At 40.6% G+C, this 27058-nt stretch overlaps 1 protein-coding gene across 2 annotated transcripts in view; it reads right to left on the reverse strand.

The window, feature by feature from the left end:
• The window catches only part of ZNF277 (zinc finger protein 277), a 65139-nt gene that overhangs the window by 1861 nt on the left and 36220 nt on the right, over positions 1–27058 (reverse strand). For both annotated transcript variants that reach the window (XM_063446885.1, XM_063446884.1), the window contains exons 4-11: positions 26536–26618; positions 14079–14170; positions 11901–12011; positions 10620–10752; positions 5284–5351; positions 4923–5019; positions 4308–4350; positions 1875–2049 (exon numbers count right to left, since the gene is read on the reverse strand). In XM_063446885.1, coding sequence (XP_063302955.1) covers positions 1875–2049; positions 4308–4350; positions 4923–5019; positions 5284–5351; positions 10620–10752; positions 11901–12011; positions 14079–14170; positions 26536–26618 — 802 coding nt within the window. The remainder of the gene's footprint in view (positions 1–1874; positions 2050–4307; positions 4351–4922; positions 5020–5283; positions 5352–10619; positions 10753–11900; positions 12012–14078; positions 14171–26535; positions 26619–27058) is intronic.

The following is a 27058-nucleotide window of genomic DNA, read 5'->3' on the forward strand; positions in this document are numbered from 1 at the left end:
CTCAAAATATATCGTACAAGTAAGATGATTTGTGTAAAGAAGGAGCATGGCTAAAATTCTACGCTGCAAAACAAATAAAAAAAAAAAGATTTAACGAGCAAAAACACAAGAATATAAGGCCAAAATCTATCAAATGTATTTTCTCTATGTTGGTGCCGGAGTATGACTTGAGTGTCCTTCTCAAAGTGTATACAGTGACAACTGAATGGAGTCCCAAGGCGGTGTAGCCATTCGATGACCGCTAGTACCACCCCTAAAGACCTTGTGGATTGGTCTATGGTGCTTGACTATACCACTCTTCATTTCTGGACCCGCACTGAATGTATGATATCTGCCCTTGCAGCTTATAATAAACCCGTTAATGGTACAAGCGACAGTTTTGTGCACAATCGTTGGCATCTCGCTAGCAATCATAGAGGCCCTTACTGGAACTATTAAATTATAAATATCGAAACGCTCTTTCCTGAAGCATGTAAAGGGTCCATCAAAGTTGCTAGGCAGCAACATTTTACATTAATGCTAGTTCCGACAAGGATTGTCCACTTCCTTTCATCACATCATTATAGTGCGTACCCGCAAATCGTCTGCTGCATTTGTGTTATGAATATGGAGTCAGCTGTGAGACTCTCACTGCTGCTTAGAAAGTAAGAAACCAGCAAGCACGCCATTTAATGAGCTCTGACAGGGGACTGGATTACATTGCTTTTGAAACATTCATTATGGTTTTACAGCTTTCCGTTACATTCTGATATTATATATGCTTAACTTATCAAACCTTGTAATCGCTAATATGGAGATTAATAATGAATGCATTAAATGTGTAGAATCCAGCCTACTTTCTCTGGATACCAGTTTTTAATTAAAGCAATAATGGATTCAAGTAGTGGTAGTCTTTGTGACTATATATTGAACAGTGATGTCCGCTGTAATCCACTGAAGCAGACACGTTCACTTGAATTTTAAGGTTTGTTGTGGCCAACTGAATCAGGATCGTTCTAAAATATTCTTGGTGACTTCCCAATTATTTAAACCATTACATTTATTTAAAGAAACAAATTTCTTTAAATTAGTAATTCAAATAATTTAAAATAACTTTGCTGTACATTTATTATACACTTACAAATACCCAAGAATTAGGAGTTCTTAGTAAAGAGCCCTACTAGAAAAGAGGGCAAGAAATTTGGATTCTAAAAAGGAAACCATGAGTGGTATGCATATAATAAGAGTAAGGGGCTGCATTACAATGTCGAAGTGCAAAAGAGTACCCTTATACAAATGCATGGAAAACACAACCAATAGGTGTAGGGGTGTGTGTGTGTGTGTGTGTGTGTGTGCGCGCGCGTTTGTTTTTAGAATACATATAATACAGAGATGAAGATCTTTTGGAACCAAGAACAAAGCTTCCACTTAGTTCGAGCAAAGTTGTTACGAAACCAAAAGATTAGTCTTTGGCGATATAAGGCATCTTCACTAAAATACTCGTGTGTGCTCATATTTGCTTCTAAAAAGATTTAAAGTGGTGTAAGGCGGTCACTGGACATTTTACTACACAATGAATCCTAATAGAGAAACTTCAGCATATAGAGAATAGAGAAATCTCCAACACATATAGATGAAAATGTATACTTGCCTAAAACATGTCCTGTGACACAGTGCTTTCAAATGGAAATGGCATATGTAGCTGTTATCATGGAGCAGACATTTGAATTATAAGAATCTATAGATAAAAAGTGACGCCAAGCCATGCTTAGCATGACAGGTGCAATTTAAAAGACTGTGGGTGGGACCGCACGCCACTGTGTGTCAATGTGACTTGACAGGCCGTGGGTTGACATGACAGTGATTTAACAGGCCTGGCCAGCTGGATTACTTACTGTGGTTGGTCCCACAAAGATCTCTCAGGGAGAAGGCTTAAGTGTTTGTTTTCTTCCATATGTTTTATAAGTTCGGGTTTGGAAGGGAAGATCTCTTGGCAGCCATAACATCGACACTGATGGATCTGCCTTCTGATAAAGTTCACTAATTTGACTTGCTGATAGAACTTCAAACCTGTCAAGTTGAAAACAATACAAGACAGTGTGAGCACTGATCGGACTGCCAAAACTCAAACGGGCGCATCAAGGGCACGCACAGATAATACTAATGCAAATCAAGGTTGTTCTTTGTTAATTTTATTTAACAGAATGTGTAAGGATATCCTTATAAAACCCCTCGGCTTCTCTTCTGTAACACCTTCCTTCCTGATGTTAAAGAACGATGCAGAGAGATTATTGTACTAATTAAAACAGAAACAATGTGTAACAGAACGTATTTTACAGCATTTCATAAAAAGCTTGATACTAATCCTGCTGTGCGATCTTCCCGAGATGCGCAAGCTCACAGAACTGCACTTTAAATGGATTTTAGAACCCGTATATTTATATTATCTTGCATCCAATCATTTGCTATTCTTTCTCGTTTTTGTGAAAAATAATATGATGTACTAAAAGTTGAAAAATAAAATCTGACTAAAAAAACGCCCAATGTTTATCATGCCAGAACAGTGGCTTACCAATAAAATTACCATTAGCAAAAAAAAACCACAAGATCTATTTGAGTATATGAATTAAAATTCAAGAATTTTCTCCCCCCAAAACAGTTAACCTGCAGAGTGTTTTTTCTATATGATTTTTATTTTCATAACAGCAACTCTCTGAGAATGAACACTCTATAAGTAAATGGAAACAAATCCCCAACGACTTTTCAAGTAGCTTGCTAAGAACAGTGCATACTGCATTGAAGCAAGGTGCGTTAGTAGTGCAGAGTGGACAGGCAATGTATAAAAATAAGTGTCTAAAGCCAGCAGCAGAAAGATCTGTACTTCACACTGTCACCTATAAAAACACACACAAAAAATATAGATATACACTGCATTTTTTTAATGTTAAGGTCTGACAGTCCAATAAGAACAAGCTTGGCAATATATTGGATTTGCATTGAGCTCAATTTAACCAGAAGTACTCAAAGGACCTTTTCAGCTATACTTCCTCCTTCCTGTGCATTCACACACTGTAATGTGACAGGTGATGTGACCATATGCAATTGAGTCTGCCAGCCCATCTCACTGAGGGAAGCTGTGAGAAAACTGATCGCATCTGCACAAGAACTACTATCAGCTTAGGCGACAGTTCTAAGTGGTAAATAGGTTAGCTATCAAGTGCTGAACTACATATCCCACAAACGTGTGCCCAGCAGGTCTATGAAATATGCTCAGATATAATTTGTTTTGCATATTTTTGTTAATTATCTGAATAACACAGGGGTAGCCAAACAAAAGTTTTACCTTCAAGGCATCATGAGAGCATTCGTTCAGCTTCATATCTACTTCATGGTCACCCTGATACAATGTATTACAATAAAACAGGGTTCTACATCATAGGGTGGTTCTTTAAAATCTTTACGGCCAGTTAAGTAAAAATGTTTGGGAACTAAACAACAAACTGTAGACCAAAGTATTAGAACTGGTGAAGAAAAAAAATATATATTTATGTGTAGCCTCTTCTAATAGCAGGAGCTAAAAGTTTCTCTTTCCAGGAGCTGTGTGAGACTGTGAGAATGGATTCTTGACAAGCTTTCAGCCTTAACACTATAGTCCAATTTTTTTTAAGCTTAATTAAACTAAATTTAGCTTTGGTGTATAGATCATGCCTGTGCAGTCTCACTGCTCAATTTAGGAGTTAAATCACTTTGTTTATACAGCCCTAGTCACACACACGTGACTTGCACAGCCTTCCTAAACAGTTCCTGTAAAGAGACCTCTAATGTTTAAACTTAATTTATTGCACAGTCTGTTTAATGTAGAATGTCTTATCTCCTGCTCTGTTAATAGCATGCTAGACCCAGCAAGAGCTTCTTGTGAGTGATTAAAGTTCTAAAGCAAGTTAACATCTGGTTGAAAGTGAAACCATTCTTTTTTTTCACGCAGGCTGTGTCAGAAACAGCAAGGGGAGGTGTTGCTAGGGCGGCATGGACAGAAATAAAACAGACCTAACTCCTAAATGGTAAATAATTGATCAGTGAGACGACAGAGACATGATCTATACACCAAAGCTGCTTCATTAAGCTAAAGGTGTTGGATGCCTATAGTGTCTCTTTAGCCAGATACAGTTATAATAAAACACACCATGTTGATTAAATAATGGCAATTTGTATATATATCCAGTGCAAAAAAAAGAAAAAACACACACACAAAAAAAAACTATTTCCACTATAAACAGAAAAGGCAGTTCTTCAAGATTTGTGGCTCTTCAAGAAAGAAATTTACTTACCTAGATCTGACTTCATCTTGAGTAGATCAAATTGATGATTGTTCTGTGCAGAGAAGAGGCAATAAAGATCTAGTGAGTGTCACAAACAAAGCAATTCAGAGTGTTAACATATCTCAGTTCTGATACAGTCTATATTGGAAGTATTCAGGAGTATCTATTTACAATCTCATCAGAAAAGAAACACAGGCATTTCAGAAAGTCATGCAAAGCCTCTGGGTAATTAGTGCGTTTTATCTACAGGTCATGCTGTGCCCTGAATTTGTACACCAATTACCCAATTGGTGCCATTACATAGCCTTGCAAATATAGTCATTTAGCAGATGGGCTGTGCTAGAGTTTATTTAGAGAGATGGAGGGGTGTTTAATAGGTTTCCACATGGGAAAAATATGTAGGGCATATTTACAAACTTTATTCCTTGGAAAAATAATTAATTCAGATCACAGAAAAAAAAAAATATATAAATATAGGCCAAAACAGACATTTTTGCTGTGCTGTTTAATTACCTACATGGAAGTGAAACCCATAACCTACATATGTTGGATAGTTGCAATTTAGGAGATTTCTTGGGAATAAGATTAATTTGTTCCCGTATTCTCCCACACACACACACGCACCTTCATGTGGCAAAGTAATTTTTCAGTTGTTTCGGCCTGTTTTTCGCAAAACAAACAAACTGCACAAATGGGGTGCTCCTCCCAGTCAGACCAGTCTCTGAAATGGACCAAAAAAAAAAAAAAAACATTTCATTAGTAACTGTTTAGGCTGTGAAATAGACTACATTATAGCTTTAAAATTGGGTTTACAGAACTGTGAAAAACACAATTACATTCCATAAATGTAACATTGTAAAGCTTAATTAAAAAGTTAATAGAGACACTGTAGCCATTAAATACGAAAAACTGCAGCTAGCTCGCTTCTATTGCAATACACAACGCCTGATTGTACACAATAAGATATAAAAAAATATATTCATACTCCTCATTAGTGTCCACTAATTCACGATCATCTTCAGACTGCACATCCTCCCAACTCTTACCAAATTCCTAAAAAAACAGGACACGATAAAGCAAAAACAAAAGAAAAAGAAAGAGAGAAACAAAATTACATATAAGGTTAGACAATCATATTCTTCTACTTTGGGCCATATTTAATAAGTAAAAACTCCTTATTTCTTATGTTAGGCAAAATGTGTTACAAATGTGAACTCAACTTCACTCACTTATCTGAACAGCACCATATCACCTACCTTGGTTTATGGTTTACTCCAACCTGAGATGTTCCAGGCAAATTATGAGACTAGGATCCTGCATTTAAGGTGTCTACTGAGAAATTGACCAAAATCGCTTTCTTTGGCCATATTTAAGGAATCAAGATGACCATGTTAGCTTCGTTGCTGTATCTGTTAAGACCTATCTCTTTGCCTGTAGAACGTTTTGATACCTTACCGTTTCATTTAAAGATATATTGAGTCCCATGGAAAGGGTTGTAGAGTAGATGTTCATGGAACTTACTACAAAAGCTTTACGGTAACGGAGCCTCTGTAGCACATACTGTTTCTTAATTATCAAGCAGCCCAGATAGCCATACTGGCTCAGGTCAACATTACTGGCAACAAAAAGTAGCAGTGGTTCCCAAACACTCTGCACCCTATCTTGCCGCATTCTCTGAGACTCCGGAATAAATAAAGAGTGGTATACAGACCTCTCCCCCAGTGGGAACTATATTTATTGTACTGCTCTACAATCCATTGTTTCCTGTAGGTATAAAGGCCCACAGATTTTACCAAAAGCATACAATAGAAATTCACGGGCTCCCCACTACCAAGATTTGTGCTCTGTACAAGTACAGTCATATACACAAGAGTTCCCTTATGTATCAAGCACTTTCTATGAGATCACTTCACCTGGAAGCTTCACTGTTGCACATCAGGTCTGTCCTATATAGGTCCCATTAGTGACCTATTCCGCAGCATCTCATTATACTCACTTCTGAGAGGTTGGATTGACTTAAATAAGACTTTACATCAGGATGAATGGAAGGATATCTATGACAACATTCTGTACATAACATACTGTACATTAGTGAGGGTAAGTTGCTACAAGGTGATAGCGAGATAGTACTTTCATCATATCAGTTAAGAGCATATGTCCCAAGCATATGGTGTCTTCATGCTTTAGGGCAGCAATGGCGAACCTATGTCATGCGTGCCACAGCTGGCATGCCGAGCCCTCACTGTGAGCATGCAGCCATAGGTCGCCGGGGGGCACCAGATTTGAGTGATCCGGTAGGAGGGAAGGGCACAGCACTCCCCCTGACAGTCACTCTGAGTAGCATGGCCAGGCAGCGCGGACCGCGGTACAGGAACTTCTGTTTCCTGTACCCAGCCGGACTGAAAGAAGGTGCTCACAGAGAGCACTTCCTTTCAGTCCGGCTGGTTACAGGAAACAAAAGCTCCTGTACTGCGGTCCACGCTCCTCTCACACCTCACCCCTCTGTCAATCCTTACACTGGCTTCCTGTACCCTACAGGTGTCAATTTAAAATACTTACCCTTACCTATAAAGCACAAACCAACTCTAGCCCCTCTTACATTTCTTCACTGATTCATAGGTATACCCCCTCTCGGTTTCTCCGCTCTACTGCTCACGGGCGGCTCCTTTCCTTTAGAACAGCCTGCCTACCCCTGTCAGACTCTCCCCTAGTCTTCAATTCTTTAAGAAGTCCCTCAAAACCCATGTTTTCAGGATTGCTTATGGCCCCCAAGAGTAACTTCTATCTCTCAAACCTCCTCTCGCTCTCTCCTATAGGGTCACACTCCACTCTCACTTCCAGCTCTGCTACTTTCACACCATGTCTATTTGCTGTCTTCCTCAATACCCTTCCTATTGTGTTTTTATACCCCACCTCCTCTAGAATGTAAGTTCGTTTGAGCAGGGTCCTCAACTACCTATATTTCCTCTTACATTTTGTTATTGTCATTTGGTAAATTCCCCTTTTATTGTAAAGTGCTGTGGAATAAGCTGGCGCTATATAAATACCAATAATAATCCAATCTCAACATTTTACACATGGCAATGTGGCACAAATCTTAGTCCATGCCACGTTATCCTCACTCTGGGTTCCTTCTCATAACTAGGAATTGTATGGCTTCAGTACAACCACTTGTGTTCCATACAGATGATAATTAGTGATGTCGCGAACGTAAAATTTTCCGTTCGCAAATGGCGAACGCGAACTTCCGCAAATGTTCGCAAACGGGCAAACCACCATAGACTTCAATAGGCAGGCGAATTTTAAAACCCACAGGGACTCTTTCTGGCCACAATAGTGATGGAAAAGTTGTTTCAAGGGGACTAACACCTGGACTGTGGCATGCCGGAGTTTTGCATGGCAAAACTCCCATGGAAAATTACATAGTTGATGCAGAGTCTGGTTTTAATCCATAAAGGGCATAAATCACCTAACATTCCTAAATTGTTTGGAATAACGTGCTTTAAAACATCAGTATGATGTTGTATCGATCAGGTAGTGTAAGGGTTACGCCCGCTTCACAGTGACAGACCAAACTCCACGTTTAACGCACCACAAACAACCGCAAACAGTCCATTTGCACAACCACAAACTCCCCATTTGCACAAGGTTGGATACCAAGCTAGCCATGTCCCGTTCCTTGTCCTCACTGTCATTGAAGGTCTCTTCCTCCACCCAGCCACGTACAACACCAAAGGTCCCCGAAAGGTGACAACAAGCCCCATGTATTTTTTTTTTAAATGTACACTACTGTTACACCAGGTATGAGTTGCACTGGTGTGACACTGTGCCCTGGCAGGCCCTGAAACGCACACGTGTGAAGGAAACTGACTGCTATTATATTACAGTCAAAAAAGTTTTTTTTTTTTTTAAATGCAAGCTATTGTGACACCAGATATGAGTGGTGGCACTGGGCAAGTGGGCACAGCATATGCTGTGAGACTGACACACACGCTGGCAGGCAGGCCACTGCAATTAGATTACACAGAAAAAAAAAAAAAAGGAGACTGATGTTCTAGCCCTAAAAAGGGCTTTTTGGGGTGCTGTCCTTACAGCAAAGATCAGATGAGTCCTTCAGGACTGTAGTGGACACTGAATACACTAGCCGAACTATCGATTTCCCTATTAAATCAGCAGCAGCTACACTGTCCCTCCTCTCACTAAGAATGCAGCTTCCGGGGGGCGGGGCCTAGCTGTCATGGAGGAAAGACGCACTTCGTGTTAGCTCCCTCAATATCTCACTTTAAGCAGCTATCAACAAGCGAATTTCACCCCAGAAGGAGATGACCCAGCAATGTTGCTCCTACCTGACCGACCCGACATGCTTAATAGCGGTCAGCAACTCGAGTCTTACTTACCTCCGCGTGGCAAGTGTGGCCTGGTGCTCACCGGGCGGGAGAGGCGGCCGATCTCCCGATTCTGGGATGCCCAGGAGCAGCTACTTCCCGGCAGGAGCTCCGTTACCCCCCCCCTCGGACCGGTGGGGGTTATCCCGGTCCACCCCTGAGAGGCTGTCTGGAGCTAATGGACGCACAGAGCACAGCTGCCCAGGCTGACATACTCATCTGCGACTCTCCCAATATGGCGGCAGCCGCGTGTCCTCCTGGTACCAGCAAAGCATGGCAGGATATTGAGTCTAAGTTGGACAGACTCTTTAATCAATTTTGGAAGCAAATAACAAGCAGGAAGCCCCAACAAGCTCCACCACAGCCCCAACAGTCTCCACCACAGCTAAGCAAAGCAATCCCCATTACAATCCACCAACACAAAAGGCGTCGAAGACGGGACCGGAGGAACAAACAGAAATGCAGAGCCTGCCCCACGTCAAGCACTCGCCTCCACCTTAAGCCACCACAATCCCGCGCCGGACGTGAAGTACCACCGGGACAGATCCAACCACCCGACAAAACAAGCTTCCACCACCTCAAGCCGCGAACCCGGCACCCAGAGACTTCCCTTCGGTGTTCCAGGTATCAGGGACTCCCAGGGTCTGCACCTGGCGCCCAGAAGGGATCGGATGAGCACAAGCAGTAAACAGCAGCCTGCCAAGCATGTCCCACTATAGCCGATCCTCCACACCATGCCTTTGATCACATGAACTGCTCTCTGCACATTAACTAATCGTAAAGTAGCAAGCGTTTAAACATGTCATTATTTCACCTCCTAAAGAGTTTATTGTCGTAGTTCCTTACATGCCTTTACCTTAGCCGTTCATGTATTATGTTATTCACTAGTTTCATCCCATGGGGCGACTCACACTTGATTTATAACTAGTGGTGGAGCTGCGGATATAAATACACAGTTGATAACATGCAAGCTACACCCTAAACATGACAGCCATCTTTCACAACAATGTACTGCTATATACTCATACCCTCAGTGCAACTAGCCATGATATACGCACGTTCAGCCTAGCATGCTCAAATATAACACACTTCTGTCTAAAAAAAAGAAAAAAAAAATGCAGCTTCCGAATGAATCTAAAATGGATGCTGTCCAGGAGGTGGGAGGGTCTGGGAGGGAGGGTCTGCTGCTGATTAGCTGGAAAGCGTCTGCTGACTGTGAGGTACAGGGTCAAAATTTACTTAATGATGACGAATAGGGGGTGGACCGAACATCGCATATGTCCGCCGTCCGTGGCGAACGCGAACAAGCTATGTTCGCCAGGAACTATTCGCTGGTGAACCGTTCGGGACATCACTAATGATAATGATCTGTTTTTGGGAAGAACATGACAGCTCACACTGGTTTGCAGCTTTTTAACTTACTTTTTATAAAAAAACAAAAGACTTAGTTAATCTACTTTCTATACTTTTGGAGAGTGACAACCTCCTAAACCGAGAGAACACAAATCTGTAAATTTGCTTTTTCCTTGAATTAACTCTACTATCTAACAATGTATATTAGCTATCTCCAGATACCTACAGAAAGCGCCACTTAGCCTGTCAAAACTAGAATCAATTTCCAGCAATAGACCCTGGATGGAAATCTAGTTATTTACTGAAATTAAATCTTCATGGCTATTTTACACTACTTTATTCTTAACTAGAATGGTAAAATGTCCAGGTATGACCACCTCACGCACATTAACAAAGTTGATCATGAAAGAAACCAGGCCCTTGGAACAACCTTACATTACAAGTTAGTACATTACACAAAAAGAATAATCATTTCACATAGTGGTTAGATTGGTGAGACAAGAAATTACAGTGCATCAATATTGTAATGAAATTGGCTACATAATACGTCCACTCAGCGAGCACATCACAAAGCGATTCCTACCAAATAGTTAATGATGTAGAACTTGTCGTATTCATTATTCTTGGCATTGATTCTGCGATGTTGCTTTTTCCTCATGTGATCCTTTAGTGTATTTTTATCTCTAAAAGTTTTTTCACAGTACAGGCACTGCAGGCTAACAAATAGAAATAACGATAATTAAAAAAACAAACAAAAAATAAATCACGTTGTAGTTATACTCCCTCCCCCCGAACCCTAAGGTAAAAGCTCACGGTGATTTTAAACTGTAAGCTTAATTTTTTTAGGATCATACCTGAGCGAGATATCGAAACCTGACATGTTAAATATCTAACAAAACAGGAGCCCACCCCTGGGCATATCCATTGCAAGCATTGTTTCATTAATTGAAAGTCTTTTCTGTAACACCGCTTACTCAAATACCTAATTGTTATCAGAATGTTTTATTATCATAAACCATGCTTAGCAGCACACACCCATGCATCTTTCAACAGAAGGTTTTCTAATGACTGTCAAGCTTAAAATATGAATGTAACTATAGTTGATCCTATGATATTTTGTTTTAAAAGATATACATATGTTTAGATTCTATAACATACATATGTTTATACAACTGTTTTTCAAATGAGGATATTTCCTCAATGTTTGTTACCTTTTACCGATTTCTTTGTTTTTTTGTAAATCAATAAAAATTATATATTGAAAAAAACAAAAAAAAAAAATATTGATAGCAAATAAGAATTATATAGGGATATTTTTTTATAAAACATAATTATAGTTTCCCCAGAGATCAGATCAGAGTGGAACAGTGTTAATCAGCCAGAAGAAAAGAAGTGGTAAAGAAAACTTGCACTCTAAAGTCTTATGCAATAAATAAATAAAATCAGCATTACTTCGCTATGATCTCTCCTTGATGGCCAAAGTGTGAACCTCATAAATGTACATTCTATGCAGGTTTCAAACTGTGCCTCCAAGTTCCACTTAGTTACAATTTTTATTGAGGCAATATTGGACTGAATATATGTAAATACATGCAGGGCAGGGTCTCTTGATAAGAAAAGGTTTTCAACCCCCCACCGGCCCACTCCCAAACTCGCTACATGTTCCATTAAAACACAAACTCATTAAGAGTTTTATTAAAACAGACAAAGACTTTACATGTCGCTATACATTTTATGGTTTTCTAGAAATCTAAAGTGATTAATGCAGGATTATGTAACATGTTCTAAAGGCTACACATCAATGTAATAGACACTAAATGTGTCAAACAACCAAGTAGATAAACGAATGCAGCGATCTTCATACCTGTCCAATTTCGTTTGTAACGCATCTAAAAATTCATTGCAATGCACAATATTATCTGGCAGTCCAACGTTGAAAGAGTGCTCTGCATTCATGTGATTGAAAAGGTATGATCTACAAATAAAAAGAAATTGAAATACAAACTAACATTTCTCGATGACTGAATATTTTGTGCTGATGAGCACTTGTTAATATATAGATTAGTCACTGAACTGCCATTATCTTCTATAGCTCGATAAAATAGCAGCCAGTGATTAATCTATGAACACCTTAAATAAACGTATCAATGCCCCTTCTGTTATAACAGTTAAAAGAATGTAAGCTCATTGAGCAGGGCCCTTCACCTCTCTGTTCCTGTAAGTCCAATTGTCTGCTTAAAATTACATGTCTGTTAGTCCACCCAATGTACAGCGCTACGGAATGTGATGGCGCTATATAAATAATAAAATAATAATAATGTGTGCAATCTGACCTCTAAGTAAGTAAGCAAGTTAGGTATGTTGTTTTTTTTTTTTTTTTTTACCCTGAAAGGAATGCCAAGGATGCAAGCACTTGTATACCATTACTCTGCAGATGTTCTAGCATGTATGAGTGCACTCAGTACATCTTAGGGTGAAGCTATTATCCTAAACCCAGCTTTGGGGCGATTCTTTTTTTAAAGTAACTGATGGAACATTTGCTCCGGACTGATCCCACCCACACAGGCATTTCAGATCCAAAATGCCAACAGATTCCCCCTGCATGAAAGATGCAAGACAATATTATAAAGTACACCAGCGTTAATCTCGTATCGTAATCTTAAACGTATGATTTGATTGATGGGGAATTATATAACAACAGCCTTAGAAACTGTAATCAGCGCCTGTATCATTATGCTTTGGAAAAACCACCCCTTTAAAATGGCAGAACCGGACATTGCAATTCAATGTATTTCACACCACGGCAAGCTTGCCTTAAGAAATCCTTGCTGTCAGATGTAATGCACTGACTGCGCTGTTATACAGACCTTTCACATGGTTTTATTGTGGACATTCTATTAATAAATAAACTGTACAGTATAACGCATTGGGTTTGATTTAAAGTACATCTCTACTGCTGATACTGTAACCACTCGGACATTGCAAATTCCAAACAGGAGCACCTAAATTGGGATTATACTTTGCCACAATTAACCCTGGCAGAAGATTTTTCTCTGTGGACACATTTTGGGTTTGATTAAATTGATTTTTTTTCTTGTTTTACATTTGTTAAGGATTAACCCTATAAGTGCTAGGATAATTATTTGTATTGTTTTGTCAGTCATTGAAGAAAGTGCTTTTGATGCTATAGCCGCTAGAAATATATTTACATTTTACTCTTAACTATATTGCAGGTTAAAGGACCACTATAGGCACCCAGACCATTTCAGCTCAATGAAGTGGTCTGGGTGCCAGGTCCCTCTAGTTTTAACCCTGCAGCTGAAATGCTATGTTTCACTGAGGGTTAATCCAGCCTCTAGTGGCTGTCTCACAGACAGCCGCTAGAGGCGCTTCCGCGATTCTCACTGTGAACATCACAGTGAGAAGACGCTGGACGTCCATAGGAAAGCATTGAGTAATGCTTTCCTATGGGCGGTTTGAACGCGCGCGGCTCTTGCCGCGCATTCTCATTCGGATCTGACGCCAACAGGAAGAGGAGAGTTCCCCAAGCTCCAAGGGAGCCGGCGCTGGAGAAAGGTAAGTTGCTGAAGGGGTTTCAACCCCTAGCGGAAGGGGGGCCCTGAGGGTGGGGGGACCTAATGACCCTATAGTGCCAGGAAAATTAGTTTGTTTTCCTGGCACTATAGTGCTCCTTTAATTTGAACTTTCTTACTACTAGTTCTAATTTGTGCACTTTCTATAGCTTGTAATCAAGACATGCAGTAACCCCAGATAATTGTTTCAGAATTATTTTGGGCCTGGTCAGTGAGGTTAGTCAATAGCCAGTGAAGGACAAGTAAGCAGTAAGTCCACGTTTTGCCATAATTTCATGCAACAAAATAAACTCAGTAGAAATGTCAAATTACAGCAATTTGGGATACAGCTAGTGAACAAAAATAAAAATGGAGCAAGGGCGAACATTTAATTATTTCTTGTTTGTTAAGCATAGGAAGTCACAAAGAAAATGTAAAAGCATAAAATACATAAATCAATAAAGTCAAACCTGTTCCCTTTAAATTCCTCACTGCAAAACATACACAGCCGCTGAAAGCTTGTATCATATCTTTCATGCTGCTGTTGTTCCAAAATTTCTTTCTGTTAAAAATAAAAGAGTCAATATAAAGAAGTGTTATATAAAATGATATATAGCATGCGAAAACCATTTCCTATAAACAAGTATATATTCATACGCATGTCTAGGTGATAACAATAATCCTAATATGTCAAATGGATTGCATAGGGAATCATTAGAAAACTAAATTAAAGGGACAATGCAGGCAAAAAAATTAATAAAAAATAAAAACTGTTAAAAAAAAGTTTGTCTAGTAACAGGACAAAATGACAGCCAGGAAGAAGTAACAATGTTTATTTATTAAAATCTTAATATCTACTGAAATCCGCTAAATTAATAAAGGAAGACAAAAAGCTTCACACAAAGCATTTAAGCAAGATAAAATGCTTTAGGGCTCTGCCTCTGAATTGTCCGTTATTGTTATTTTTTGGGGTTGACCAACTACAGAAAGAAATCATAACAAAACAAAACAAATAATGGACATGTAATTTTATACATTATGTAAAAATATATTAAACTGAACTATTTACAAAATAAAATAAAACATATGACACAAAATGTAGATATTCATAAAGCAATTCAAGCTGAATTTTAAACACGGCGATTCCCTGAGCATTTTCTATCACCCCAATAATATCAAGTTCTATCAGTGAAAGTGTTAGATCTAAAAATCTGTAACTCAAGCCTTGCTTAAAATGCAGCTTCCATTCACGATCTCAGCAAGGGACCGAGGGAAAGAAAGAAAATTTGTCAGGCAGTTCACATTTACATTGTGTTTTCCTTCAAGCCAGCAACAGAGGAGGAACGCGCTTTGAACGGTTAGACTACTTCTCTGGCAAAGTAGGTTTATCAAGGAACCACTAACACAGTGAGAGTTAAAGTAACATTACCATGACTGCCAGGCTTTAGCACCATTGATGTGCGGTTAAACACTGTAGAACACCTATAGGCATGATCAAAAAAAAAAAAAATTAAAGTTGTTACAATAGGATATTTAAGGTATCACATTGTAAAGCCCCTCACGTAAATACACTTATTTCCTCATACAAACTGTTGAAATTTTTTTTCACATATATTGGCCATATTTGTCACTTTGCCAACAGAAGAAGAATAATTTGGAAATGTTACCACAGATTGTTGGGCCTAACGAGTGATATGCCTGTAGGAATAAAGAGGGCTTAATCACTAAAGTACAAATTGTCAGGAATGTAACCCTTTAAGTACAGCGGCAATTATCCAAATTCCAAACCAAAATCTAGAATTTGAGCAACCATAATTTACCTATTTCATATTAAAGGGACACTATATTCACTAGAACAACTATACAACTTATTGTAGTTGCTCTGGCGAGTATAGTCAGTCCCTGCATGCTTTTTTCAATGAACACTGTCTTTTCAGAGAAAAGGCAGTGTTTACATTACAGCCTAGCGATACCTCCCCTTACTCCACCTCCACTTTCCTCATAGAGATTGTAACGGATCGCCTGGCACCCCGACTTGGTACCTCCGTTAATGGATGCTCCTAGTGCTTCCTGAGGACTCCAAGCACTCTGGCAGACACCACAATCACCGAATCCGAGAAACCTTTTAAATTCTCCCAAGCATATGAATGCTGTAGACCATTGAATAGGAACCATACGAATAGGCTTGTACTCCTAGCAGTCAACTGGAACAGCATACAATAAATCCTTCCCCCAATAATGAGACGACACATCACTTTGAGGGTAAAACAGGAACTCTGGACTGGCTCATCCAGCCTGGCTTTTATTTCCAACTCACACATACAGGCCACACCCAGGGGGAGGCATAAAAGAACCAATGACATAGATGTTACCTCCCACACATCCCCCTCCCCTTAGTGTGACACATAATCCCATTATGCATACAGTGTAAAATATACTTTTACACAACTTTCATAACTTTAAAACCATACATCCCATTCACATAAAAATACATATCCACAATCAATCCATTCAGGGGAACAACATATTAAAAAAATGGCATGAATCCGACCAGGGGTTCAAAAGTTACTAAAAGTATCTTTTGTTCCTTTCTGGCTGGCAGAAAAACATCCCCACAATGCACCCTGGTTTCCTCCCTTCTGCCCTGGAGTTAATTGGAGAAGTAATCCAATTACCCAGGACTAAAGGCAGACTCCATTAACCACATGGTTGCAAAACAACATAAAACACTTTAAAATACATAAAGTCACATTTACACAGAACACACAGACATTTCACCTATCCCCAGATAGCTGGGATCTGCACGCACAAAACTACCGAATAGCGCGCAGATCCTACTCACACAGTACAATTGCCATGGAGCTAAAGTCTTTCCCATAGTCTTTCATTATATGAATAGGCTCCATGGTATGGCTATCTGGGGTATCACATTCCCATAAAGTCTGGTCCATAGTCCAAAGGCAAGCAATCAGCCCCCTCCAAGGACACGTGGCGAGGTCGGTTTCGCCACACTTCTCCCCTTTACCCCCCAGACTAACAGGGTACTTGACCTCCTGCCGGTCAGTGCCCTTGTTAGTCCAGCAGCCCACCCACAAGACAGAAACAGCAGAGCAGCCCACCCACAATAAACAGTTACTACACCTGGGTGAGGGAGAATCTTGTCCAGGTTCAGGTGCCTCACCACGGCTGTGTGGGGGACTGGTAGGCTGCCTTGGTAGGTTGCTGAGGGGGCAGAGACCAGCGGTACTCTGTCCTGTTGCCAGCACTACCACGGGAGTAGTCTGGTTGGAGCCTGGTTGCTGGAGACCGACTGTCTCCCCTTTAAATACACCGCTCTGCTGCTGGAGACCGACTGTCTCCCCTTGAGTTACACCGCTCTGCTGCTGGAGACCGACTGTCTCCCCTTGAGTTACACAGCTCTGCTGCTGGAGACAGACTGTCTCCCCTTTAAATACACCGCTCTGCTGCTGGAGACCGACTGTCTCCCCTTTAAATACACCACTCTGCTGCTGGAGACCGACTGTCTCCCCTTTAGTTACACAGCTCTGCTGCTGGAGACCGACTGTCTCCCCTTTAGTTACACAGCTCTGCTGCTGGAGACAGACTGTCTCCCCTTTGGCTAAACAGCCCTGTTGTGGGGGGGCAGGACCGACCGTCCCTACCCCCTGTGCTGGAAGTGCAGAGACCACGGTCCCATCTGCACAGGTGTGGGGCTTACAGTCTCCCCCTGGTACATTAAGCTGCCGCTGGGGAGAGGTGGTAACCAGCTCCTCTCCCATTAGAACACTCTGCCGCTGGGGAATGGAGACTGGGCTCTCTATTCCCTGTACATTAATGATCCGCCGCTGGGGAGAGGTGGTAACAATCTCCTCTCCCATGCATACTTCCCGTCTCTGCGGAGGGAGACCGACTGTCTCTCCTCCCAGCACAGAGTCCTGCTGTGGGGGAAAGGGGGCTGGGCTCTCTATTCCCTGCTGGATACTCTGCCGCTGGGGAATGGAGACCGGGCTCCCAATTCCCAACAAATCACACTGCCGCTGGGGAGGGAGGACGGCTCCTTCAGCTCCCTGTAACTTGGGCGCAGAGACCACGGTCCCATCTGCGCTGGTGTGGGGCTTACGGTCTCCCCTTGGTGGGTTAGGCTGCCGCTGGAGAGAGGGTGTAACAAGCTCCTCTCTCTGAACTGTAACCTGCCGCTGGGGATCTGGGCCGACTGCCCAGCATCCCTGTAGGGCCGGTAGAGAGACCTCGATCCCATCTCCACCTGCCATCTGTGGGTCTCTCCAGGACCAGTCTATGAGGTCCCCTACTTCTGCAACTGGTAGTGAAGCAGGGGGTACCTCTGCCGCGTTTTCCCAGCTATAGGCTAGCAGGTCTGGGTCTGCCACCCAGTTTTCCCGGTCTGCGTCCCTGCTCTGCGGCTGGCAGGAATTTAATAGTTCTACATAGTCCATCTCCAGCTCTCGTTCCATGGCAGCGAAACGGCGGAGGTCTTCTCCCAGTCCAATAGATCTCGGGCCCTGTATCATCTCACCTCGGTAATGAAAGATAGCCCAGTACCGTGACTCTGCTGGACTGCCGAAGTCGACATCCTCCACTAAGGCTTTCCACAACAGGCCAGGGCTTGTGTAGTTCTCCCCCTCTGGCTGGATGCCCTCTGCCCTCCACGTCTCTGGCTGGACAGTGCACCACCACAGTGCCCGGTATGAGGCGTCCAGGCTCAGTTCCCTTTCCACGAGGTACTCGAGTTGTCTTACCCGCTGCCCTCCAGGTTGATCTCCCAGAAGTGGCATCCGCCAGGCCATTTGTTCCTCCAACTGGTATGCGACACCAGGAAGGCGCTGCTGCCGTTGATACTGGACTTCCTCAAGGGCATCGTACCATAATTATTTCCGGGCATTATCTCTCCATTCTAATTCACTCTCTTCCTCAGGTGTGTGTTGCCCAGGGGTCTACGAACCCCATTTTCCCAAATCTTTGTGTAGACAGGGACGCTGTAGGCACACTAGCGTCGCCCTCAATTTGTAAATCCAAACGTACTGTGTCTCCGAGCTGCTTTACCTCGCACTAGGACGCCATCCCACCGCTTGCCACCAATGTAACGGATCGCCTGGCACCCCGACTTGGTACCTCCGTTAATGGATGCTCCTAGTGCTTCCTGAGGACTCCAAGCACTCTGGCAGACACCACAATCACCGAATCCGAGAAACCTTTTAAATTCTCCCAAGCATATGAATGCTGTAGACCATTGAATAGGAACCATACGAATAGGCTTGTACTCCTAGCAGTCAACTGGAACAGCATACAATAAATCCTTCCCCCAATAATGAGACGACACATCACTTTGAGGGTAAAACAGGAACTCTGGACTGGCTCATCCAGCCTGGCTTTTATTTCCAACTCACACATACAGGCCACACCCAGGGGGAGGCATAAAAGAACCAATGACATAGATGTTACCTCCCACACATCCCCTCCCCTTAGTGTGACACATAATCCCATTATGCATACAGTGTAAAATATACTTTTACACAACTTTCATAACTTTAAAACCATACATCCCATTCACATAAAAATACATATCCACAATCAATCCATTCAGGGGAACAACATGTTAAAAAAATGGCATGAATCCGACCAGGGGTTCAAAAGTTACTAAAAGTATCTTTTGTTCCTTTCTGGCTGGCAGAAAAACATCCCCACAATGCACCCTGGTTTCCTCCCTTCTGCCCTGGAGTTAATTGGAGAAGTAATCCAATTACCCAGGACTAAAGGCAGACTCCATTAACCACATGGTTGCAAAACAACATAAAACACTTTAAAATACATAAAGTCACATTTACACAGAACACACAGACATTTCACCTATCCCCAGATAGCTGGGATCTGCACGCACAAAACTACCGAATAGCGCGCAGATCCTACTCACACAGTACAATTGCCATGGAGCTAAAGTCTTTCCCATAGTCTTTCATTATATGAATAGGCTCCATGGTATGGCTATCTGGGGTATCACATTCCCATAAAGTCTGGTCCATAGTCCAAAGGCAAGAGGCGGGCAATCAGCCCCCTCCAAGGACACGTGGCGAGGTCGGTTTCGCCACAGAGATTCATTGATTCAATGCATCTCTATGAGGAGATGCTGATTGACCATGGCTGTGTTTGGCTTGTGCTGGCTCTGCCCCTGATCTGCCTGCTTGGCAATCTCAGCCGATCCAATGCTTGCCCATGGGAAAGCATTGTGATTGGCTCAGATCATCAATTCTGATGATGTCAGCCAAGGAGGCAGAGCCAGCTGCAGCAGACTGAAATAAAGGTAAGACTTTACTCTATCTAGGTGGGCAGGGAGCTAGATTGTGTTTTAACACAATTGGGTCAGGAATACATGTTTGTGTTCATTTAAGTGCTCCCATTTAAAGGCACACTATAGTCACCAAAACTACTTTAGCTTAATGAAGCCGGTTTAATGTATAGTTCATGATCCTGCAGTCTTACTGTTCAATTCTCTGCAATTTAGGAGTTAAATCCCTAGCCACACCTGCCCTGGCTGTGACTCGCACACAAAGAATAAAAAAAAAAAAAAAATGGTTTCACTTCAATTAGATGTAACTTACTTTAAAAGTTCTTACTGTCTGCTCTCTAAAGTGAACTTTAATCATACACAGGATGCTTCTGTTGGGTCTAGCAAGCTATCAACCGTGCAGCGGATAATACATTTTAAATTAAATAGAATTTGCAAAGAAGGAAGTATAAACATTAGCTGACTCTTTACAGGAAGTGTTTAGGGAGGCTGTGCAAGTCACATGCAGAGAGGTGTGACTAAGGTGCATAAACAAAGTGATTTAACTCCTAAATGAATGAGAATTGAGCAGTGAGGCTGCAGGGAAATGATTTATACACCAAAACTGCTTCAATAAGCTAAAGTTGTTTTGGTGACTATAGTGTCCCTTTAAATGCTCCCACACTTATTATATATCATTTTGTTCAGGAGAAATGGGGCTTTAATTTCAATCAAAAAAAAGTGTGAGATATTAAGAAATTGGGTTATTTTCCAAGTTCTGCATGGCATTTTATCTGTGAATGTCACAATACTGTTGGATTTCATGGATATCATTGCCAATATACATTTTCCCGCTCTAAATACTCATATTTGTGTTCAGCGGGTACAACAGTCTCAGAAGTACACAGTACCTCCATGGGCAAAACATGTTGCATGACCATTTCAGTCTTCATACCTGGAAATTTTGACTAAGTGACTTGCTGGGCCACCTTTGAAACAGTATTGCACCAATAATTTCCAACATTATGGCATACCATTTTCAAAAATAGGCAAGCCAAATTATTTCAAATTACGCATTTTAAGTTGTTTGGTCTAGCCACTTTATCACAAGTGCAGGCCCCATTTAGTTGTTATACTTTTATTTGTGTTTTTTCAACCACATGAATTCCATTTTCACAGAAAATATCAAAATCATGATGTGTTAAGTGCAATAAAGTCTAAATATTGTTATTTAACATTGGCTCATTGAAATAACAGTACTGGCTTTCCAGGTTTTTTTGTTTAACTTGACAAAGTGATTTTCTGGACTTTTGTTGCGCCTTTGAGGCAGTATGGCAGCTCAGGATGGAAAATTTCCCCCGTGATGGCATATCATTTTTGAAAGTAGGCATCCCAGGGTATTCCAAAATAGGTATTTTGAGGTGTTTGCTTTAGTGACTTTTTTAATTGCCGCGTGTAACATAAAACAGAGATAGGCCAAGGTCAGGGGATCCAGAAATCAGAGTAATCGATAAAATAAGCCAATAAGTTTCGACAGGCAGCTGACAAAGAGTAATCAGGGCAAGCCGAGGTCAGAAAACCAGAATAACATCACATACTGAGTGTTCTGAATTAATAGTTTAACTCTGTATGGAACACTTTAAAATATTCAACCATGCATAGGTCAGGTAGAGACAAGCAGTAAATGCAGTAATATGTAGAGTCCCTCCTAACTCCTTTTGTAGCAGACTCTACACTTTTTCTGGAGTGACTTTTTGTGGACTTCCACAGTGTCTTTGGACATCTTCACATTGACGAGGAATTATGGGGCTGGCAAAACAATATATTGGACAACAGCTCAGGGTGAACTCCAGGAAAGCGTACAGCTTCTTTGTACAGTATACAGAAATGATATACTGCAGTCTTGTTAAGGTAGGTGACAACTTTTTTTATACCAGGTCTTTGTTTTACGGTGAACCGGATATAGCTGAATACACTTGTCCAACAAATCTACTCCCCCCCATACACTTGCTGTATTCAACAATGCACTTTGGCTTCTTGATTTGTGCATTGCTTCTGCGGACTGACACGGGTACTGTGCTCTTATCATGAAGTGTGGACAGCATGTACAAGTCCTTTCTGGCCTAAATGGCCAGCACCTCTTTATGGCGCAAAGAAGTGGTTGTGCCTTTGCATATTTTTTTAACTTCTGAGGGAAACCGTTACGGTACTATGCCCCATACGCTATTAAAACCTATGCCGTTTAGAACTTAATGACAAGTGCTAAGGGCGTTATCGAGTTAAAGTAAAATTAAAATTTTAGGCTGAAGATAGCTGAATTGAAAACAAAGTTGACTTTTTTTTTTTCCTCAACTCTAAAATTTGACTAAAATTTTAAGTTTACTTTGAATTCCCAACAATTCACACTTTACTGAATAGTTACTTCCTGACCATGAATCCCTAACTAAGGCAGCGGTAACCAATCTGGGTACTCCAGGGGTCTGTGAACTACCTTCCCATTATGCCTTTCCAACATACTTGAAAAGGCCGTAAAAAAAGAAAAACCAAAACAAAACATTGTATACTGAGTAGGCTAGCAATGATCACAAAGTGATGCACGCAAATTAATTCAGCAATAAGTCCAGCAAGATACCTGGAAAATATGGTGCTTAAGTCACACCAGTATCCTAGCATTTGTATACATTACATATACCCCATTCCACAACATGTAAGAAAAATAAAGCATGGAAAAAATCAATGCATTATGCAAGATCATTCACATTTATTTCCAGCAATTAAGTCTGTTGTTTCTAGTTCAGCCACTTCCTCTGAGACATTATTACGATCTGCATGATTTTTCCAGAAAAACACACATTTGGGAACTAAAAGATTATAGAACAAATGGCACCTGGCAAGACGGCCTTTAGAGTTCCGAAGCTGCTGTAATTTGTAATATTAGCTACTGGCTAGGAAAGAAGCAATATCGCAGGTGAACAGCAGATGGAGTCATCAGAACTTTAAAAAAAATAATTTAAAAAAATGCACAAGCGCCTACAAAAGCATTAGTTGAAAGGTTCTATTTGATCTATTTTAATATTCACTGGACTAAAATATAAATGTAAAAAATATGCTTGCAGTTGTCATAGAACTCAATACAAATACGAAAACGTTGAAGATTTTGTTCGAGGGATCTTCTTCCTGCAGAGTAGGTTGGTGTGTTCATAATGTGTCCAGAGACTATGGACCCTCAGCAGTAACTGGGTTAACCTAATGAAAGGGATTAGTAGGATTACGAATTGTGAACTCAAGAGTGCGGCACTCACCACCGCCCAACCGTACAGCCCAGTGGAATTTGTTGGCGCTTCATGAATGGCAATTAAGATAACTGGAGCATCAATTAGCATATACAAAACAAGCATGCTGGGTAGGCAATGTCTAGATTCAGCAACAGCACAGATTAGTATTGCTCTCTGTTTTAACATTACAGTTCTAAAATATTGCAGAAGGTTTAACTGGGTTCCATATAGTGTGTGATTTGTTAACCCCAAGGAATGGGTGTTAACATTCTAAAATAATATTTGCTTAAAGGACTTTAATTTCATCTTTCTGTAAAAGGATAAGAAAGTTCTTTTTTGGGACAATTATTAAGAGTAAAATCTTTCTGTTACTTTTATTCTGGTGTAAAAAAAAGTGTAGGTTCAACAACTCCCATATGTTTGAATGGGAAAATCACAGATTTTAAACCGGACACTGAATGCATCCAGCAGATTGGTGCATATTTGGTCTGGTTGACCGAATTCCAACCAGGATTGGCTTTAGTAAATATAACCTCTGTAACGGTTTACAAAAATTCAAGCAAGAGTTTAATACTCACCAGCCAACGTAAAGTCAATTTGATACTTTTCTATGCACAAACATTGATTACTCCATTTGCTTGAAATATAAGAAACTGAGGCCTTTTCTAAATATTTTACGATTGCACACCACTTTGTAGGCAGTGTTCTGAATGCCTTGAACTATTATAGAAGTAAGTTACATACCCTATTATGATTAAAACAATAGGTAGACACATCATTTCTCCATTTCCAAACATTGTATTATCTCATTTGTGGACGCCCTAGAAATTAAAGGATTACTCCAACCTCTATGACCATTTCTGCTTTTTGAAGTGCTCATAGTGGTAGGAGTCTGGATGTCAAAGGGAGGAAGGAGTTCCTGTTTCCCCTCCTTCCCACATGGATAGCAGCACTCTGTAATACCTTCCTCTATCTATCTTGTTATTAACTTTTTAATTTTTTATTTTTTTTAAATTCCCCACCCTCCCTCTCTCCCGTCCTTCACCATCTCAAAACACACACCTGAGCCAGTGAAATAGTCCAATCAACATACCGTACCTCTCCTATCTGCAGAGTTTCTTCAGATTTCCTCTTAACTATATAAATCTCCCTCTAGAAGCAATGGACGCGATTTTGGTCTTTGCTATTACTGTAATTTCATTACATGATTTATGCTCAATTATCCTATGTTTTTTTGCCATTTTGACAACTTAACCCCATAATAATTAATAATCCATTGCCATCCAAAAACATGTATCACTTGCGGATTTTAGAGTTCCATATTTGAAAAACTGCCTTCTAAATTATGTACCATCAACGTCTGACTGATATGGACAACACAAACATCTTAAGGTCGGATTGACCATCAATGTTCGAGGAACACGATCTGGGATGCACAGAATCCACTTAACGGTCCATGCACGGCCTCAGACTATGGAATCACGGTCCCACCAATTCTACAGGTTTCTCTGAACATGCAGCCAAGCTTTTAGAATGTCCTAAGAAAAGATTCAAAGAACCTATGAATTACCCTGAACAATGTACCACTATACCAACTACAATACATTTCCCACTAAAAGGACACCCTTGTTTATAGGCTTTAGGAAACATCGCAAGAAATAGCTATTTTTCCTGTATCTAGCTCAACTCTTGATTTGCCATTATAATTAAGTACAAGTGTGTAACGCTGAAATGTACAATATTCACAAAATACAACATAACGGAAGTTTAAAACAAATCTTAAAAAATAAAACAGAACTAAAGTATTCTCTTTTTCAAGATAGAGGTTCCTGCTGACTGCTCAAAAAATGAGCTGTCTGTTGCTATAGGCAACCAAATTTGGCTAGACAGCTTCCACTATACTGAAACTGGATGCAGCTGGCTACAATTTAATGAAGAACTAGAATATATTTGACTAGAAGACATGGTTGTTAAATTGTGAAGCTGAGGCCGAGGTGTGAGGTGTAAATAATGTATGCTTGGCTGGTGCAGACTGCTTGCATTAAGTACTGTGAATTGTCAAGTTTACCAGCATAAGGTTTCATAAGCACATAGCGTAGCAAATGCAAATGTATGATTTGTAGGACAGAGTATTAAATAAAAATTAAGTAAAAATTTTTGGTTGGCGACCCTTTAATATGCTTTCAACCTAACTGAAGAGACAGTCCAAGCACCATCAACCCTTAGAATCTGGTAAAATCAATAAGCCCTGCCTCTCCTCACTCTGTGACAGCATAAGGAAGCAGAGATTCACTCTGACCAATACAAGATCATGTACACACTGTGTGCATATACTGTACTACTGCTTTGCTACTTTAGCTGTCTACGAAAGAGCCTACAATAATGCGTGTCTGTGTAAAGCTCAATTTCTGGATATAATATCTATGAAAACACTAGGTTAGTTTATAGTAAAGGTCTGACGGAGTGAAATATCACTTATGAAAGGTTAGGGGAGTATGTAACATCATAGTGAGGAATTGTTTCCCTAATGGTGTTAAGATGCAGGGAGGAAAATTATTAGCTCACTTTTAGAGACGTTAAAGTTAAATTTATTGGTGAGACATTCAAGAAGTCATGGCAAAGAATATGGATTTACCAGGGGAATCAGAACTCGAACGACTGTTCAGCTAAGAACTCTATCACAAACAACTATGGAACAGAAAAGGTCAGGAAAGTATTGGTAATCAAGAACATCATTAGGGGGGAGAGACACTGTTTAGTTTCTGTGGAAAAGCAAACTGGAGGTCTCAGAGAATCTAGGATGAAGAAGTCCAACAGGATACATACAAGTTACTGCATTCACGGAGTCCTATCTACACTCACTTTTTTCCCTTCCATCTTCCCATGCGAAAATAGCGTTCAAACAGTATTTTTAGGTCTAGAAAGGTTTCATGGAAAAATAAAGAATACCTCTTTAACAAAGCATTGGAGACAGTGATACAACCATATACTAAATTTGCAACTTCCAATCTTCCAAATTTTATCGGCATGTCAAATGTTGCCTAATTAGATTGTAAAGGTTATAAGACAGATCTGATTAAAAACAACAAATACTGTGTACCTCAAGCTATAAGGCCAACTGCAAAATACATGTGTTTTCCCCAAATGTACAGGCTTGATGCATTATTCTACACACACATAATTTAATACCATATACCAACTCCTTTCCTCTTCAACACAGACCAACGAAGTGTGACGAATGTATCCAAGCGTTCAGTGCAGCTTTGGCAACCCGCAGCTGTGTTAGTGACAGGTAGAAGGTGCTTTGAATGTTAGTTTTGTAGCAGGCTGTTCCGCCATGATGTAAAACGTGGCATATATTAATCCACTTACCAGCCTCTCTTGCTGCAGCTGTTCCCGAAGAATCCGGTCCTCGGGTAAAACATCACAAAGAAGAAAATAGTCTTCTTGCTGGTCTAGTACAAAGATTGAGGTTACAGTTAAGAACTATTTAAAGTCACGGGCCCAGGTTTGCAGTTCACACAGTGAAGATTAGAAATATGACATTTACGCTTCAGTTTGTGCTTATCTGCTCGCAAACTATTTACAGGACGCTTGAAAGCAAGGAACATCTCCTGGTAAAAACACTCTGAATAAATAGATAAAAACAGCTATTGCCATTGCTTCAAACTTAAGAAACACATTATTGGCAAAGCTTTAAGTGTCAACAGAATTATTATTATTTAGAATCTCTATTTAATACATTTGCATAATTCCACTGGAAAAAACACATATCAAGTGGTTAGGAATAGATGGCGGTGTCCAAAACAGGTGATTACTCCGAATGCTGGGGAAAAACACACATTACCATATTCATATGCAGTCTAATAAAATAATATGCATAGATTAATAATAA

Source organism: Pelobates fuscus, chromosome 3 (genome assembly GCF_036172605.1).
Source record: "Pelobates fuscus isolate aPelFus1 chromosome 3, aPelFus1.pri, whole genome shotgun sequence".
In the NCBI taxonomy this organism is placed as follows: domain Eukaryota; kingdom Metazoa; phylum Chordata; class Amphibia; order Anura; family Pelobatidae; genus Pelobates; species Pelobates fuscus.